Raw genomic sequence first — 19,008 nt, 5'->3', positions numbered from 1 at the left:
TTGGGTGAAGATGATCATGAGGGAGGAAAGGGAGCTGGGAGGATGCAGGAAATGCAAATGAGTTTAAAAAGGAGACACTTAAAAAAAAAAAAAAGACCTCGAAGCTCTGATTCTAATTCAGTCATGAATGCGGTAAAGGTTGATGACGGCGCTATTAACACGTTGTACCCGTATAGTCTTGTTAGCTCCTGAAATCTGCCAATGTACGTGCCAGCTACCGATTAGCTTAGCACAGCAGTCAAGGTTGCACACAGCTTTACATTGACTAGCGACGTGTAAAACTGGCTGACGAAGTCTTGGTTAACATTTTAAATGGCGATAGTTACAAATTTTAGCATCTGACGCCTAAAAAATACTGAAAATCGCAAAGTCTGGAGACTAACAAAAACTTATCGAAAGATCAGCAGAATAATTCGATTTGTCATAGCGAAATCTAATCCAGTAATGTTGCCGAGATGTGCACCTGATCGCCGCTATATGCTAATAAACACATCATAAAAAGCTTAATGTTACAAATGCTCCGAACAGCTGAAGGGCTTTCGCATGCGCTGTTCCGTCATGAACATTGACACATTGACAACGCACGATTATTACGGGGCTGTTGTGAGGAGCATTGTCATTCTGGCAAGCTCTCGTGATACTGCAACAAGAGATGAGCCATGGACACAATACCAGATTCCATAGCTGACTGAAATGGTAGCTGCTGGAGGACACCCGGGTTTTTTTCCGTATGAGACGCAGGGACAGGGTAAGAATCCGGTTTTCTTGAATCAAACTTGCTTATTAAGTAATTATCTGTAGGGGTTAATATGAACGCACTGAAATGAGTTCACTGATCGTTCTAGTAACAGCCATGTTGCGAGGTCTTTAGACGAGGTCCTTAATGAGGTATACATGGATATTGTCCTCCTGGTATAAAACAATTAAACCCTTCTAACATAATCTTCTTTGGATCAACGCATTTATATTATATTGATAACAATATGTGATTTGAATAGCCATGAAAATCCAGTGGTTTAAAAATGTTACAAGATTAATCTAGTAATTAATTAATTCTACGTAGGGACATTAATTCACCCAAATGAGGATGGGTTCCCCTTTTGAGTCTGGTTCCTCTCAAGGTTTCTTCCTTATAACATCTAAGGGAGTTTTTCTTTGCTACAGTCGCCACGGCTGCTCATCAGGGATAAATACACATCATTCATCTTCACTGTTGATTTCTGTAAAGCTGCTTTGAGACATTGTCTGTTGTGAAAAACGCTATAGAAATAAACTTGACTTGACTTAGAAAAGCTCTCGAATAGAAAACCTTTTGACCACCAGTAAAGGGACCGACCCATTTCTGCCTGTAGCCTTTCAAATTCTAGGCTGGCTAGTCGGCTAATCAGCTAGCTAGCTAACATGTTTGTGTTGGTTTTGTTTTTCCCCGCGTAATCAAGGTTTATTATGTCTGCCAGGCTAATATTAATTTAACCTTTGAGTTTTTTTCGATGTGAGTTTTGGATGATATGATGCATTTGGCCAGAAAGCCATGCTAGTCAAGCTAGCTAACCAGATCGTGAGTTTTGTTACTATTCTGAATGTTTTATATCTCTGAAGATAAGCTTTGTTTTATTATTTAGTATCTTCAGATCAATTCTGGATCCATTTTTGTCAGTATAAGAAAAAAGACAATTAAACAATACATTTTTATTTAATTTATTTTTATTTTTTTTCGGAAAATGTTGTGGGGCTCTTTCATTCCCTGCTCACAGAGGAAAAGGATGGATAGTTTTGGATGGGTTTAGATAGGTTTGGATGAGTTTGGATTAGTCTGGGTGAATTTAAACATTCTGCTAATGTGAGTCTACTTTTGCAAAAAAATCAGAAAAGAAACAGGGTTATATAATTGGAGATGTGTCACGTCTCATTTAAACGATTGATTAACGTAACACTCTACTGCCATCTGGTGTGTAGTCTGAGAACTGCATGTCCAAATGTTCACGTGTCTATCAAGAGTCTGCATATAGACTAATCAAATAAATAAACAGAGGCATATATACGTGATGGTGATTATACAGCATGCAGTCAGTTCACTGCAAAAAGGTTAATAGTTTAATGTACTAGCAAATCTCATGTCAGCTCTGTGGTTTGTGTATGGATATTTTAGAAGTATGTAAATGTTGTATGGAAAAGTGTTGAACTGAAAGGGTTTCAAGTCGTAGTAATTGGAGCTGGAAACTTGCAGCCAGTCATTTTAGTTTAGACAATATAAGGAAGTTTTTCGCTGCCACAGTCGCCCCAGGCTTGCTCATTCAGAATGAATACACATTTTATGTTCTATAATTCTTACATTCTGTAAAGCTGCTTTGCCACAATGTCAATTGTAAAAAAAAAAAGGTGATAGAAATCAGGTAAAACTTGAACAATATTAGGTGAAAATTCTTGAAATTCTTTTTTCACATATCCCAGTGATGTTAGAAAGTAGGGGTCAGGGTTACGGTCAGCCATGATACAGTGCCCCTGGAGGGTTAAGGGCCTTGCTCAAGGGCCCAGAACTTGTCAATACCGGGGCTTGAACCCCCAACTTTTCGATCAGTAACCCAGAGCCTTAACCAGCCACTTAAGGCTGATATATTCATACTCAAAGCCACAAAGCACTTCATTGGAATTCATGGAAACTTTAAAATGATGGTTGTGGTATAGGTTTAGGCATTGGATTTTAGATCCGAAGATTATGATATTAAATTCCACCTACTCCAAAGTGCCAGTGCCGGGCCCCTGAGCAAGGCCCTTCACCCCATTACAGCTCTGTTGTTGAAATAAATGTAAGTCGATCTGGATTTAAAGAGTCAAAAGCCATAAATGCAAATGTAAAGGCGTGTGTGTGTGTGTGTGTGTGTGTGTGTGTGTGTGTTGAGAAAGAGCACAAAAATACCTCAGAAACAAGACAAAGGTTACAATACAAAGTCCATGTCTCTTTTGTATTCAGGGAGGGGCTTTTGTCCAGCGCATGACACTGTAAGATTTAAGGCAGATGGCTGCTCTTTATGCAGGCCAGCTGTTTAACATACTGCCAGAATACGGGGTCAGATTGCATACGCGACACTTCAAGGGCAACAGGACGATAAAAATGATGTATGCGGAAGTCACAGTGTTGATATCACGCCTTTGTTGTGTAAAGTGGATGACAGGTGTGGGGGAACTCCAGCCTTCAGGCTCAACAGACCTTAAAAAGCAGAAGAAGAATCTTGGTCTTCCATTGATTTCAGCTCTTTACACATTTGTTGTGTTGACAGTAACGAAGTAAATGTTATTGGTGACTGTTTTTAAGTAGTTTTTTTCACGTATCTGTACTTTTAATGAAGTGTTCTTATTTTGGGAGACTTTTACTGTAACTTTACGACATTCCAAATAGTTTTGTAGTCGTTCTTTTTTATTTACGAGGATAAAAAGGTAACTGGTGAAACACGCGCCGAGTCACCAATCAGGGTCGAGCGCACGCTCTGTTTTACACGTGTCCTGATCGGCGCTTGGCGTATCTACTGATCACCAACATACAGTTCAGCATCAGTTCAACAGAACATTTTAGAGAGAAATAAATGATGAAGAAACTCCAGACTCGAACTCGCCACAACACACGTGACCTCGTTTACATGATATTTTTGACGTAGTTAAAAATACGTTTTTGGGTTCATGATGATTGTAATAGAAATCAATCAGTGTTTGAGTCATTAATATCATTCTATTAATAGATCAGTGTGCTGAGAGTCACATTCAAGTCTTTTCAAATAAACTGAGGTGATTAAGTAAAGAGTCTTGTGATAAAAATGATAATAGGAACATTATAGTTATAATAAATCAGTACTTTGGATACTTAAGTACATCTGAAGGCAAAAACTTTTGTACTTTTACTCAAGTGAAAGTTTAAAGAGACACTTTTACTGCAGGAATGTTTTACAGTGTGAATCTCTACTGTAACTACATGGTTTGTTTACTTCGTCCAGTATAAATATACGAAAAAAAATCAGGTGTAATGTAAATGGAGTCTGACTGTCAGTGCAGAAAGGGTTAATCATACTTCTGTAGTGTAAGGTGAGAGGCACGTACCTATGGGTGTGTCCATAATTCCGCAAATTTCCGAGCTCTCTCAGAGCGCACAGTGGAGCAGTGACTCGGATTGAGTTACAACACAACACCAGTCATTCACACCTGACTGGCATGCAGCTCTTGCTTCCTGTCCTCCTAATCTCACGCCATCTTTAATCTTCAGCCTCTGCTTTTACAGGCTGGAACGAGACTTTGCAGTGAAATGGCACTCGTTCCAGCTTGAGACGATTGACCCTGGAGCTGAGCTGGGGACAGGTGAGAGTTTATGTGCCTTTAGTACAGTCATGAGTCAGGGGTTTTAGTTGTGTAGTGTGTAACGTGAATCTGACAGGGGTCTCGAATCAACCCTGATCAAACTTCAATGGTTTATCATTCTGGAATTTTGAAAAAAAAACTTTCCATTGGTTATACAGCTACAAAGACTTAGTTATTTCTCATTTGTGGCTCGGTAAATAACCCAAACAATAATATTGCTGGTATCTTTTCCTTTGCTCGTGTTACTATAATCTTTTTATCGATTGGAACCATCCTCCAATCACGGCGCACACTGATGCACTCACAAAACTAGAGTAGATCATATAACCGTCAAACCGAAAGTACAACCATTCAATCATTTTTTACACTCAGACTCTTTTTTCAGAGCAAAACACCAAATCTACAACAACCTATTGGCTCTTTAGATACGAACACAACATATTGGATTAGCGATAAGTCAAATAACAGAGATTCCAATCCTGACAGGACAAGTTTGGACACAGTGATTTAGGAAATCAATGGCGTGTGCCAGTAACAACTTTCTAAATCTATCAACAGTGGAGCGACTGACTTTACAAACTGCAGACTCTGCAGTATTTTAGGACTCGTGTGTGTGTGTGTGTGTGTGTGTGTGTGTGTGTGTGTGTGTGTTTGTGTGTTTGTCTATATATAAAGCAAATGAGTGGCTTGGATTTTTTTTTAAATGGGAAAATTTTTTTTGGCAGAACGGCCTGGTTTTAGAAATGTCCACCTCTCAGCCACGCATGCTCATCCACGTCGGGGATGGAAGAACTTTCTCAAGGTTGGTGACAGACAGATTTATTCTCTTGTCTATTGTGTCTTATCAGATTATAATATCATAATAACCGTTTCACATGCAGGACAAGATTTCTGTCTCTACTCAACACCTATAACTGCTTTCTGAAGGACAAGACTCATCTGCAGCTCAGTGTCAATGAGGTCAGTACCGCAGAAAAGATTTGTTTTCGTAGCATCGTTTTTAAAACACGGAGTTGTTTCTTTTTCACTCACATCAAATCAGAGGTTATATAGTAATGACTTGCACACCGGTATGGCAGCCGCTTGACAGACTGGTCAATAGAATTGGCGATGTAGTGAAGCTTTCTGTAAGCAGATGCTCATTTTGCATGTTTGGAAGGAGGCCCAAGAAGATTCAGAGGAAAACTCTCTCTCTTTACAAAAAAACACTGCAGGAAAGAGAAATAAAATAGGGAAACGCAGGTTCTATGATATCAGGCTCATCATTTATTTCATTAAATGCATTAAACTTTAAACAGCCAAAATAATGCAATTAAAAAACATAATGTATTATACAATATTAGATCTTCAAAAAATAAATAAATAAATCCCAATCTATTGGATCATTATTTACTGAACAGTCTTCATTCTCCTGCTTATGCCTGAGAATTAGTCAGCTTCTGGTTTTCCTCCAAAATACTTCAAAATTCATGTAGTCACTTGTGCACATCGAAAAAAAAAAAGCAATTGTTCAGTTTCTTTGAACAAATTGACCAAGTTGTGTACATTCATTTAATTGATTGCGTACGAGTGTCTGCTGTTTCCTACATTATCAATCGTTTATCTTCATGTTGATCAAAATATATTATACCTAAATAGTTTCAACCCCCAAAAAATCTCGTTTTTTAATCAGTTCATTGCGAATGTCATTAAATGCAAAATAATTAAACCAGTTGTCAGAATCTGTCAAGCTTCGATTTCTATTACGATTTCTTTTTGTAAATTGACTTGATGAATTGTGCAGATGAATCTTGAACGTCACTAATGAAGGCGTGTGAACGGCGTCAGATCGAGCAATGACCGACCGGTTCTCTAAAACAGGTTAAAGGTGAATCACGTGAACCTTCAGACGGAGCAAAACGCAGAAATACAATGTCTGAAAATGGATGAACAACCAGGAAACGAGCGAACGCTAATACAGTACAGTAAAAGTGCGAATCCTGTTTGGGCTTTTGCAATCGATATCCCACATACTGTAATGTTTACATTTGTGCTGCTGAAATTTATAGATCTACAGAAGAAATTCAGTCTTGTGCTTCTTCAATCACTGTGATCCAAACCGTACTTTACGTCGGGAAACTAAAACAGTGCTCTTGTGATTCCGCTGGGAATGAGATGTTCATTGACACGAATTCTTACTATTTAGAGATGAAATAAGGATTTTACAAGTAATCCAATGTGTTGTGCTGTTTGTACTAATTATTTTGAGAAATTAGGAATGATTTGACAAGTGCTCCAAAGCAACTGAAAAAAACTTTAACAGCTAAACGTGAATGTGAAATGATCACTGCGAGATTTTAAGTCTCGGCTCGGCGCTTAACCTTGTGTTTTATTTCTTGTGTGTTCCATGCTGCTAAGTAACTCAAATGCTACCTGGTGTGTATTTGCCATTGGTTTTGCATTGCACTTTCACATCTTATAAAATGTATTATTGTGGAGATCTTAGCAACCAACTACACATTTATAACCCAACATCCTTAACTATCGAACCTGGCTAACTGGAAATGAATTCATATGAAGCAATAAAAACCCGACGCCTTCTGGAAGGAAAGAACATTCTCAAGTTACTGCCAACTGCTTTACTGTGCATTGAATGTTGCAGAACAAATTATGTTTATGTGCAACTCATTTATCGCAAATAGCTTAACTTTCACATGCCAGCTATTATTTATTTATCTGATTAATATTTTGAACATGCCATTATTTGGCTAAAGAGGGGATGGAATTCATGCACATATTTGAAAGCCAGTAAAAATACCAACATTGAATTTTTCATGTCATAGAGACAAGCAGCTAAAACAGAAAATGATTCTTCTATTTATATAGACTGAAAATATAACTGAGGCCCAGACAGACAGACAGACAGACAGACAGACAGACAGACAGACAGACAGACAGACAGACAGACAGACAGACAGATAGATAGATAGATAGATAGATAGATAGATAGATAGCACCCGAGATTCCTCAGAAAGTAGATCTGTTGTCTCTTTTCTGTGTACAACTTCAGAGTTGACCTTCCAGTCCATCTTGCTGTTGAGACACCAAATAATCTGTAGGCATCAACCAGATCAACGTCCTGACCCTATGATGGTAATGGACCTGGTTGTGGTCCACTCCTGTAATCCATCATCATCATCCCCTTGGTCTTGGCCACATTTAGAAGTTTTTAAAAATGATTGAATTTGTCTTTATGACTTGCTTTCTCCCCAAATCATTTCTCATGCATGTTAAACTAGAAGAGCGTATAATGAAATGGTGAAACGATCAGCTACACTCCAAGAGGAAGAAGATTTTCGCTCCTTGCGATGTTGCTTAACAATGAATGAGCATAATGGAGCTGTGTTTACTTCTAAACTTAATGCTAATATTTTTTGACATACCTCCAAATGGCATAGCTACTGTAGAAACCTTTATATAGACAATATAAATAAAATGTAAATTCTAATGAAAGCTTTTTTAGCAGGATCCACTTATACACTCAAACTAGCCTGCTAACTAACGTAAGCATTTAACATTGTTTTGCTTTTTCTTGACATACTTTAAAAATGTCCTACTGATCACAAGCTATTAGCCAAGCAACATAACACCAAAGTCTTACCCAAAAGAAACTTGGTAGTTTGCAACTTTGGATACAAAGCAAGTCTAATAGTGGGATGGAGTATAGAATATAAAAAGGCAAAATGCCACACACTTTATTTGTGCTAGTTTTTTGGCCTCTTTCTCTCTTTTCCATCTCTTGTTTGCCAGTATATTTTTGTCATGTGCACTTCATTATAATTTCCTCATGCCACAAGCCTCTAGCTTGGGTAAATTTCATTTTGCATGAAGTTGATTGTTCCTACAAACCACAAGAGGGATAGAGAGAGAGAGAGAGAGAGAGAGAGAGAGAGAGAGAGAGAGAGAGAGAGAAAGAGAGAGAGAGAGAGAGAGAGAGAGAGAGAGAGAGAGAGAGAGAGAGAGAGAGAGAGAGAGAGAGAGAGATTTAATGTTAATGTGTCTCGTCCTGTTCCTGCAGAACCCTGCTGGTCGGGTGTTCCTCGAGGGATATCTGGTCATCTCTTGGGGTATGAAGAGACCAATCAGGCTCAAAATCCAAGATGAGAAACAGATGGCGGCATTGAACCGCTCCAAGTCTCAGGAACATTCTCCTGACCCAATCAGCCCACCTGGAAATAAGAGGTTACAGGAAGATACAGCAATTCTTTTAATTTTACCAAACATGTACAACCATTTTGACAATTCTTAGATTAATAATTAGAATTGTTGTGTGTATGTTTGTGTGCTTTCTATAGGGGTATGACCCGATGGGGAGAATTTGACAACCTCAATCACATTGATGAATTGGAAGAAACCACTCAAGATGGATTAGAAACACTTGACAACAGTTGTTCTACAGGTAAAATTCCATTTCAAGATTTATTACCCAACTACAACCAACATTGGTTAAAAGTATTGACTTTTCCAGCCAAACGTTTTTCTTTCCAAAGCTTTTACATAAAGTTGGAGGTGCACAACTGCATAGAATGCAGTAGAATTAAATACAGTAGAATTCAATTTCTTGAGCTAGGAGACCCAAACCTGTTCCAGCAAGACCATGCCTCTTTGCACAAAGCCAGCTTCATGAACGTATGCTTTATATTGGTTTGGAGTGGAAGATCTTGAGTAGCCTTCTATAGACCTCAGACCTCTGCACCCCACACCTCAACCATATCAGTACCTGACTTAACTAACACCCTTGTGGCTGAAAGAACACATCTCTACAATTACTATTATATATATATGATATGAACAGCATCCAAAGACATGCTAAACAATTGTGTGCCTCCATGTTTGTGGGACCAGTTTGGGGAAGAACCTTATGGCTGGAAAAGTCAGGTGTCCTTATATTATTGTTCATTGGTGTTGTTCTCCTGTCTGTTTGTTTTAATTAGTTCGTATTTGGTTAGCGCAAATAGCAGAACTGAAAGCGTACAGAACTATTTATTTAATAATGAACTCTAAATTGAAAGATAGAGAGATTTAAAAAGGGGATGATGGTTAAATTGAATTGCACAGAAGGACCACTGTAAACTCAGTTCTTATGCAAGGACTGAAAAATTCATTTACCTTTTCCAAAGACAACATTTAAGGGCTAAGACAATAGAACTAAATGACAAAACTTGGTGACATTTTGATATGAAGAAACGGTTACAGAAACACGTCATTGACCCTACATATTTAAACTTTATACCTACGAGTCCTGGGCCTGGATGTCAGTGTTATTATACAGTCACTATATGCTTCTCAAGCAGCAGATGACTCTAATCTTATATACAAGACTAATAACATTGTGTGAAATGCACAATAACTACAAGGCACTGAATGGTATATCTTTTCCATTTCTAAAATTTCTGCGTGTACATTTGACACATTCGATTTTCATCTCCAAACCCAGACCACAGGCAGTACGAGAGCCAGACGCTGAGGGTGGCCCGAAATGAACCTGTCACAGAGAACTCCATCCTGTTCCGCTCCATGAGTGACGCCTCTCTGGTGAAGAAAAGAGTGAAGACCAAAGGGGCAGAGGAAAGACAGAGCAACAGACAGCATCGCTTCTCCATTAACGGCCATTTCTATAACTATAAGGTCCGAGAATAATGACGGAGTAAATGTCGATTTTTATGACATTCAAAATGAAAAAAAAAAAAAAGCCAGCCGCATGTTGTTAGACCCTTTTTTCCTATTGCTGATGATGTCCTTATAGTGCCCCTCAAATCGAACAATCAGGACACAACACAATTTTAACATCTATAAAATGAGGATGAATTTATTATGGAAAAAAAAAAATTTGGCAAATACTTTTCTGCAAATGTCAAATAAACGAATGAAAAAAAAACTCTAAATACGCTTTCAGACGTCGATATTTACTCCGTTCTATGGGACAGCCACAAACGTCCGCATAAACAGCACAATGAGGACACAGGAGGTCATCTGGCAGCTCCTAAATAAATTTAAGGTAACACCTTTAATACTCAAAGCAAATTAATTTCTATAAGCTGAAATAATGCAGACACCCGGTCCTGTTTTTTTATCTTCGCAGATAGAAAACGATCCCAGTGAATTCGCCTTGTATTGTATCCATCAAAGCGGAGGTACGTGTGCTTTAAAGTGTCTTTGTATTGGATTGTTTCTGATGCGTAATACACACGGTTCCAGTTTGGAAATCTTGCCTGAAATGCCTGTGTTTACAGTTTTCTTCTTAGTTGCCTTGGAGCATTTTTTTAATCTTGCTTGATATTTGCAAATCAATGAGTGCATTTCTCAAAACTATTTGTACAAACTACACATTGGATCACGTGCAAAAGCCTACACTTTTCTCAAAATCTACTCAAAAGTAAGTAGTTGTGTTAATGAACATCTCGTTGCCATCGGGATCACGAGTATTTTTGTCATCGTTCACAATTGAGATTGTCAAAATGTTTTTAAAACTGAGAGCTACTTCTTGGACACCGATTAATGTGAAGGGCTACCAGTTTAATACACGCAGTTTTTAGTTTAAACTGAAATAAAAAATGTGCTCAATTTACCTTGTATTATATGTTATTGTTAATAATGAATGATATTCACCTATGTGAAGACACTGATCATGTTAATACTTTCTCATAATAATTATCAACAATGATTTACCAAAGTAGGAAACAGCTATTTTTAGAAAAGGCCCGCAGGCTACTCATGTGGTCCTTGCGGGCACCATGTTGGTGACCCTGCTCTAAATAATCTTTTGGCTCAACATAACAAACATCAACGCAACCATTTCCTTTCATCTTTATGAAAAGAAATGAAGGCCATGATTTCAAATCCCAGCATCATTCATACCATGATGTCAATTCTGGGCTCTTCAGCAAGGACTTTAACCCTCAGTGTATAAAAAGAGATAATTATAAGTTGTCCTGGATAAGAGCAAAACCCTAAAATGCACATTTTTATTGCTTTTAATCTAAGAAATTAGTATGTCATATTACAAGCAGTTCATGATTATGGCTTCTGTTTCTATGTAGTTATTTAAATCATTGGCCTTGTGTGTTATAAATTCTTCCTTTTACACCATCAGTATTTTTTGAGCTTCTTTATCGGTACGAACTCAGCGAACAACCAGTTCATATTCTCTGTTCTCTCTTATGGCCAGAATTGAGGCTTAGCTGTAAAGGTAACAAGCTTGTGTTTGTTTATTCAGACAAGCTCGAGGCTACACTTCGTTTTAACAGCAGCTCTCCCAGGGGATTATCAGCGATGTTCAGATGATGTTTGGTGGCTTTACAGTACATTTCCCTTTTGTAAATAGCTACTGTTTGCTTTAGACTTTAGAGTGGACGGTTGTAGCTGTGACATGCTGCTTATATTTTAGTGGCCATGAATTAATGTATTGAGGCCACGTTATATTTCTGACCACGAATTAAATTTTTTCTTGAATTTACTTCACCCATGAAGTGGAATTAAAGCAGTGTAGCCACAGGAACCTAAGCATGACCAGTACTTTCAGTAAGTGCTTTATCCTGGAAAGGGGTTATGGTGTATCCCAAAATATGTTCTTGGGACATTGGGAATGAGATGGAAACAAACCCTGGATGGAATGCCAGGAAAGTCGGTTTTTCGTATCTCATGACCCTAACATGGTTATTCATTTGTGGGCTTGATCATATGCATCCACGCCTTTACGAAACAAATGATTACCTCATGTTTCCTCATTATGCCTGTACATCTTTGCTGCTTCTTTATCACAAAAAAAAAAACAATTTCACTTATCAGTACCCAGAGTTTCCTCACGATTCTGCTTATTTCACTTCGGAGGAACTTTGTAATGGTTGGCTGATGTCTAAGGCACTTATCTTAAACCCACATACATCCTGATGCTTCCTGAGTTGGTCAAATACATGGATGATAAGAAGAACAGCTTTGCACTGCACCAAGTCAAGTGAGCTTCAAAACATCCGTGTGCTTCTTTTCTATATAAATAATTGTCTTGCCAAGTTGAAAAAATGGTTGTCACGACCTAGAGTGATGGATGTGTTTTATTGGAGCAGTATTGACCCAGTTTCTGGGATAAATGGGTTAAACAGAAGCACACCAAAATCAACATTAAACATTTGGTGCGAAAAATTACTTCGCCAAGGATCTTTTGGCAGTTCAGTCAGTCAGTAGCTTATTGACGACCTGCACATCATCTGTGTGATCTGTAGCTCTGTGATTTAACATTTTAAAAAGACCACCAAATTGTTAATTTATATGAAAAGGAATAATGGAAAAGCTATTTGATATTATTCAGTGTTGCATCAGTGTTTGCGAAGTGGTAGCTTAGTGGTTAAGGCTCCGAGTTACTGATCAGAAGGTCACTCTTGGGGTCCTTAACCCTCTGTGCTCCAGGGCTGCTGTATCATTGCCAACATCATTGGAATATGCAAAGTTTCAATGTGCTGCAATGTACATGTGACTACATCACCTTTCTTTTCCTCTACCAAGACATTTCCTTTCATGTTTATGTTCTTGTTTGATGTTTTTTCTTGTTTTGTTTTTTTATTCTCGGTTTCTCGTTCACATTTTTGCCCTTGTATTGTTCTTTGCTTATCGCCTGTTTGCGATTATTCCTACAAATTTGTCTGTTTGCATGAAAAGTTCTGCATTAAATTCAATTTATTTTTATTCGTGTAGCACGTTTAACAATGGACGTTGCCTCAAAGCAGCTTTACACAGATAATGTGGTGATAAAGAATCAATAGGTGTAGGTTTGTCCCTAATGAGCGAACCGGTGGCGAAGAAATACTCCCTTAAACTCCCTTAGATGGTATGAGGAAGAAACCTTGAGAGGAATCCCATCCTCAACACTGAATGTTTTTTAATTACAGTTCCATCATTGTTGAGGATGAAGATGGGTTTCGTTTTGAGTCCGGTTCCTCTCACGGTTTCTTCTTCATGCCAGTGAAGGGAGTTTTTCGTGGCCCCAGTCACCCCGGGCTGCTCATCAGAGATAAATACACTATGATTCTAACATTCTGTAAAGCTGCTTCCAGACAATGTTCATTGTTAGAAGTGCTATATAAAGAAAATGGAATTGAATTGAATTTTTGTACGTGTTTCTATCCGTAATAAAACATTCTTTCTTAGCACTTGCATACGCCTCCACCATGGTGCATGCTTTCAGCACGCACTTACTTACGTAACACTCCTTTTGTTTGTTCACATCGAAGCGATAAATAAAAACCCGCATGCACATGTATTTTCAAGAAAGGAAAAAGATGGGAAACTCTGACCTTCCACTCTGGGAGCGCTTTCTTCAAGGGCCATCCGAGGACATCATGAGAGTCTTCCTCATGGACACAGATGAACAAGAAGTTAGCATGGATGTGAGTGGATTTCTCAAATCCTCCAGTATTAAACGCCATTCACCTGATTATTGAACGCAAACTAACTGTTTTTTTTTTTTTTTTTAGGTAGCACAATATGTGAATTTAGAGCTTCCTATTCTTCAGCGAGTTCTGCGGAAACTACATGAGGACGAGAACAAAGAGATACAGCGTGTTGTCAACAAGTAAGTGGTACTGGAATAGATTTTGAGCGTTGATGTCTATGCAGCTGAAAGATGGTTGAATTGGTTTAAATGAAATGGACAGTCTTCTCTCTTGTCTTCTCTGAGCGTAAATGTAGTGTTTGTGTTTAAGGTTTCACTGTGGCCCTTTTCTCGACTGGTCATTCACAAAGGGGTCAATATTTCCTTTAAACTGCACATCACTCAAACCTGTGATTTGGACACAACAATCAGAACCAATCAGATAATATAAATGAAAGAGAACTGTGATATAAAAGAGTTTAAATGTGCTACGAGGATGGATTTGGATTGTCATTAATATATATTAGAGATGGTTAGATTCATGCTTTGGCAATGCGATGCATCAATTTAAAAAAGTTTGTATCACGATGTATAGTTAGAACTATAATTGTTAGTTAGAAGGTACTTAAGTAAATTGATGATTTGCAGTCTGTCGGAACCAAAGAAATAGAAGCAGATTATCTGCCCCATATAGAATGGAAGAGCATCATATTTTTTCCCATCGCATCACATCGCTTTGAATCGTATTGCTGTTGAATCGAATGGAAATGGATCATAACGAGGGTAAATCGTATCACATCGCAACGGTAGCTGGTTCATGAGTTTTTAATGTATCGTATCGCATCAGCTTCGATTATGGAGGTGCACGTCCCTTGTATGAAGTGCATTTTTTTTCGACCTGATGACTTTGTTAGGTTCATGAGAAAACAGTTATTAATCAGATCTTTGTTTTTCATGCAGGTACAGGCACGAGCACCATCTCCTAACACAATGCCTGAACTCGAAGATGACATTAAAGACTGAGACGACTGTATAAAAGTCCCAGAGGACTAAAAGTATGAAAGTGCGTTCCATTCGTTTCCATAAGCACATTTATATACGTTGTGAAGGGATTTTTTTTTTATTTTTATAAACTCTAATGTGAGCTGTCAAACTTTATAAGATTGTACTATATATTCTATTAATGCATCTGTCTCGGTGTAATTTAAAATCTCCTGGTTCAATTCTAAATATAATTAATAGGCATTAGTCTAAATAAGCACTAACGAGGGAAACATAGGAGACGGTATGACTTTAGGGTCTACTGAAAAATAAAACAATGTTGTGGCAGTAAATGAGTAATGAGGCTCCAGCTGGTGTGATACTGCAGGGCTTTGGCAGTTGTGCACTCAGTCTGCTGCTTTGAGTAAATGCTGAACACTGACACGTGACTCTTCCACAGAAGTTCCATCATCGTTACCACCGGCATCTGAATCCAAGTTTCCAGCTGAATGTTATGTGTTTATTAGTATGCACTTTTACGTCTGTGGGCAAAGGCTTGTATTCCTCATGGTTTCGGGCCCAGAAAATTAAGAAATAAATTTTCTTTACAAATAATATTGTCATATGCACGATTTGTATATATTCATTACTTGCATTCATCCAATACAGTGAGGATTCAATGGAAACTTTTGCACTCCGGTATGCAGATGCAATAATGGAGAGTCTGTTTGATGATTTCTGTAATATATTTTTATTTGAATTTTCTGATCATTTAATATGATGAAAGCAATAGTATTTTCTCAAGTGCTGGAAGAAAAAAAGAAAAAAAGTAAGCCCTTCTGAAGAGAGTTTTTCTGCTATAACATATTAATAATACACAGACGAGTGACAAAAAAAGAAAAGACGTCTAGACGTGTGATGTATATGATGATCTATTTAACTGACATAATTTGGCCCTATTTGTCTATTTATATGGAAGAGGAAAAGCAAAAGAATACAGCGTTTTCTGACAAATCAATCAAAGAAGCATTCCCATTCACCACCATCATCATCATCATCATCATCATCAAAACACCAATTGAGGAACTAGCTTCTATCGCTTTGGTGCTGTTCCACAGACTTGTAGAATCATTTCCAAAATCTGGAAGATCGTTATTTATTTTTTTCACCTTTAATTTATCACTTGTCTGTATATCTTTAAACACTGTTCTTTTTCCTTCATGCCATTTTAAAAGTAATTTGCATTGAGATTATTTGTTGCAAGAAATCGAATTCACTTTGTATTGGTCTTGGTCTTTCCTGGGGTCGGACTGAACATCGAACTTGCACTTGAGTCGCTAAAAAAAACAAACGATGTAAAAAATGTGAATGAAACAATAATGATAATTAATAATAAGAATAATAATAAGAAAAACCCGACAATAATTAAAATTACATTCAATAATCTGAACATTATTATTATTTACAAAAAATGCAAATAAAAAATATACCTTTTGAAGCATTTCACAGGAGGCCAGATCTCCAGTCTCAGTTTTTAGGCACTTGGTCTTCCCTATGATTGTTTTGATCCTGTAATTTATCACATTACTGACCTGCGAGGTCAATACACATGATGCAATGCGCATTAATGAGACATGAAAATTAAAATACTGTACTATTTTCATAGAAACTGCACGAGTCCTGAATCGAAGTGCAGGCAAACTTTCTTAAAAACCGAAGAAACAGAAAATATTTGATACCTGAATTTTGGCAGATGTTACATCTACCATCTTAAAGTATTTCTTTGCCTTGGATTTCTTGTTAAAGTTCTCCAAACCCTTTCTGGCAGCATCTTGGACATCTTTCTGATTAGAATTGACTGAAGACCAGCCTCCCAAAGGCTGCACATGTTCTACAAATGGGGACATTTTGATATGTTTAAACCAAGAACCAACCAACAAGAGCAAATCAAAAGTCCAACCTGAAATAAAAATGTGTTTTTTTTTCCCACTTGTATACTGTAGATATATTATTTACACAAGCAGAATATTTGACTCTCGTCTCAGCCAAGTATAAAATGACACCACTCATCGAACATGACCCTTTTCTGTGTTTTGTCGCGTCACTGATAATAATTAACAAAGTTCTAAATCTACTCACGTACGACTATTGCTTCCTTCTCCACCGGGTCTTGACCATGAGTCCAGTGTAGAGCCGAGAGGACAGAAAGAAGCAGGACAAGGTACAGGTTCATGACTGGAGATGTGTGCTGTCTGAAGGTCTGAAGCAAGGAGAAGAACTGTGTGACTGTAAGGAAAAAAACATCTGAAGTAGGGAATGTAGGACTGGGCTGACAGCACCACACCCATGCTAACAGAGTGGGTGGAGTGTGTGAGCTCTATAAGCTGTGTGTGTGTGTGTGTGTGTGTGTGTGTGTGTGTGTGTGTGTGTGTGTGTGTGTGTGTGTGTGTGTGTGTGTGTGTATAAGTGTGTTCAAGCTGCAAGCTATGAGTCAGAGGACCACAAGCTCTTTGTGTGTTTTTATGTGTCTATAGCCTTGTGTGTACCTATAGTGAGTCATATATATATATATATATATACACTTTCGAAGCTTGCTTTTGCCGTCAATGTGTGAAAATCAGATTTTTTAATTTGTGCCATTTGGCTGATGTCTTTATCCAGAGCAATTCACAGTTATCTAAATAATCCTGGGTGCTGGGATTTGAACTCACAACCTTCTAATCAGTAATATAATCAAATATAGAGTGAAGGTGTAATAACTGGGATATAATAAAATGGCAAATAATCATCATCACTTCAGCTTGTAAAATACAACAGGAATGTCGTGTTCATATTATGTTAGAAGAGTTTAGTATTACTACTGGGTCTAATGTATGAAAATTATAATGGGTATTATGCAAAAGCATATAATAATCTAATATATAATCAAATAATATAAATGCTATAAATGTAAATATAGATACATTCATGTATGAGAAAGTTGATACAACTGGTTATTATGTTTTTATAAGCATATAAATTCGTTTAGGTGAAAAGATTTTTTTCCAATCTGTTAACAACTGCAACTACAGATGAGCACATACACCTTTAAACCTCCATTCAGAATTCAACAGATGATCAGTGTGGTCTGGTTTTGGTGCTACTGTTTGTCAGCTTATGTAAAATGTTAGTCAGGTGATTATCACTGCTATTCAAACAGTTCACTCTGGGGGACAATATGGAAAGTGCTCCACAATGACACCTCTCTAACAGCGCATGAAGACAGTGACAAAACAAGCCATTGATGGTTAAACAAAGTATGCTGATGCACCTCTGATAGGTTTTTCCCCAATCCCATCATTCAGCGTTTCCTCGTTATTCCCTCGTTTCCCACTGTTGCTTGCATTTACATATATGTAACAGCTATACCAGTGAAAGGCCGTGCATTTCACACCCTGGCCTTTAGTGTTGTTCTACCTGAATCAATCCAACTCTTAATGCATCATTATGATGCCTTGGTTATAGAAAGCATCAGTATTATAGAGAAATGCAGCAGAACAGAGCGCTGCATCACAGACAGGAATCTCATACAGTGAGAACGAATGTCATTACTAAAGCAAGAAACCCAATGAACACAATTCAACACGTCTCCTTTCACTGTAGCCGCAGCCGCATACATCATCTCTAGCAGAAGATTTTTTCCCCGTGCATTACAATTTTTCTGGGGATTTGAAATGAAGGCAAATTGTGTGCATATTCTAGGCCTCGGAGTAAGCAAATCGTAATCTGATTGGTTAAAGCAACAGCTTCACGCTACGCAACATGGATTTGAGGCTACCGAGAGCCAGCGCTCTTTATTTCTGCAGGCCTGAGGGTCACTGATGTGACGGCTGAAATCTAATTGGATAAAAACTCAGACGTAAAATTACACTGGTTTGCTCTGCAGCTTGGAGCAGCGCACCCGATAAAGACGCTGTGAAATTAAAAAAATAGACTGTTGGGAATAATTTTATTCACATTCATGATTCTGAGATGGCACTATACTCATACACTATATTCCCTTATATATCCTTTATTTTATATTAAAGGGTTCTACAATACACAGCTGTAGATGCTGATTTATGTTTTTGAATTAATGAATGTTTTTGAATTAATGAATATATATATATATATATATATATATATATATATATATATATATATATATATATATATATATATATATATATATATAGACAGAGAGAGAGAGAGAGAGAGAGAGAGAGAGAGAGAGAGAATAAGGAATTCTTATTTACTCTCCT

The 19,008-nt window shown here is 37.6% G+C and overlaps 2 protein-coding genes across 5 annotated transcripts; one reads left to right on the top strand and one right to left on the bottom strand.

Annotated features, from left to right (window-relative positions):
- The first annotated feature begins 583 nt into the window (after positions 1 to 583).
- rassf6 (Ras association domain family member 6) lies at positions 584 to 15,568 on the top strand. 4 transcript variants are annotated; one of them, XM_083567996.1, is made up of 12 exons: positions 584 to 748; positions 5,070 to 5,146; positions 5,226 to 5,304; positions 8,402 to 8,565; positions 8,679 to 8,782; positions 9,821 to 10,011; positions 10,280 to 10,381; positions 10,466 to 10,517; positions 13,645 to 13,763; positions 13,851 to 13,948; positions 14,708 to 14,810; positions 15,189 to 15,568. In XM_083567996.1, exons 1-11 carry the CDS (start codon positions 731 to 733, stop codon positions 14,781 to 14,783), a joined length of 1,080 nt encoding a protein of 359 aa, XP_083424122.1. In that variant the 5' UTR covers positions 584 to 730; the 3' UTR covers positions 14,784 to 14,810; positions 15,189 to 15,568. The 4 variants fall into 4 exon arrangements, with proteins under 4 accessions (XP_083424122.1, XP_083424124.1, XP_083424125.1 ...); XM_083567998.1 differs by adding an exon at positions 4,268 to 4,344 and having other exon boundaries at positions 606 to 748; positions 14,708 to 15,568; XM_083567999.1 differs by lacking the exon at positions 584 to 748 and adding an exon at positions 3,984 to 4,344.
- On the bottom strand, positions 15,328 to 17,121 carry LOC310740888 (cystatin-C). The gene is made up of 4 exons (XM_083568059.1): positions 16,868 to 17,121; positions 16,468 to 16,619; positions 16,219 to 16,320; positions 15,328 to 16,065 (listed from the first exon to the last, which is right to left on the bottom strand). Exons 1-4 carry the CDS (start codon positions 16,959 to 16,961, stop codon positions 15,979 to 15,981), a joined length of 435 nt encoding a protein of 144 aa, XP_083424185.1. The 5' UTR covers positions 16,962 to 17,121; the 3' UTR covers positions 15,328 to 15,978.
- Between the last annotated feature and the right edge of the window lie 1,887 nt (positions 17,122 to 19,008).

This window comes from Silurus aristotelis, assembly GCF_946808225.1.
Source record: "Silurus aristotelis genome assembly, chromosome: 18".
Lineage (NCBI taxonomy): Eukaryota > Metazoa > Chordata > Actinopteri > Siluriformes > Siluridae > Silurus > Silurus aristotelis.
The sequence above is the reverse complement of the archived record's forward strand: the minus strand, read 5'-3'. Positions and strand labels throughout refer to the sequence as shown.

Excerpts from the sequence above, each read along its gene's own strand:
- rassf6 (XM_083567996.1), top strand. Across the intron at positions 5,147-5,225 it reads GATGGAAGAACTTTCTCAAG|GACAAGATTTCTGTCTCTAC; the intron begins GTTGGTGACAGA and ends TTTCACATGCAG. Across the intron at positions 5,305-8,401 it reads TGCAGCTCAGTGTCAATGAG|AACCCTGCTGGTCGGGTGTT; the intron begins GTCAGTACCGCA and ends CTGTTCCTGCAG.
- LOC310740888 (XM_083568059.1), bottom strand. The coding sequence starts at position 16,961 with ATGAACCTGTACCTTGTCCTGCTTCTTTCTGTCCTCTCGGCTCTACAC. Across the intron at positions 16,620-16,867 it reads GAAGGAAGCAATAGTCGTAC|AACATGTGCAGCCTTTGGGA; the intron begins GTGAGTAGATTT and ends CCCCATTTGTAG. Across the intron at positions 16,066-16,218 it reads CCTGTGAAATGCTTCAAAAG|CGACTCAAGTGCAAGTTCGA; the intron begins GTATATTTTTTA and ends TGTTTTTTTTAG.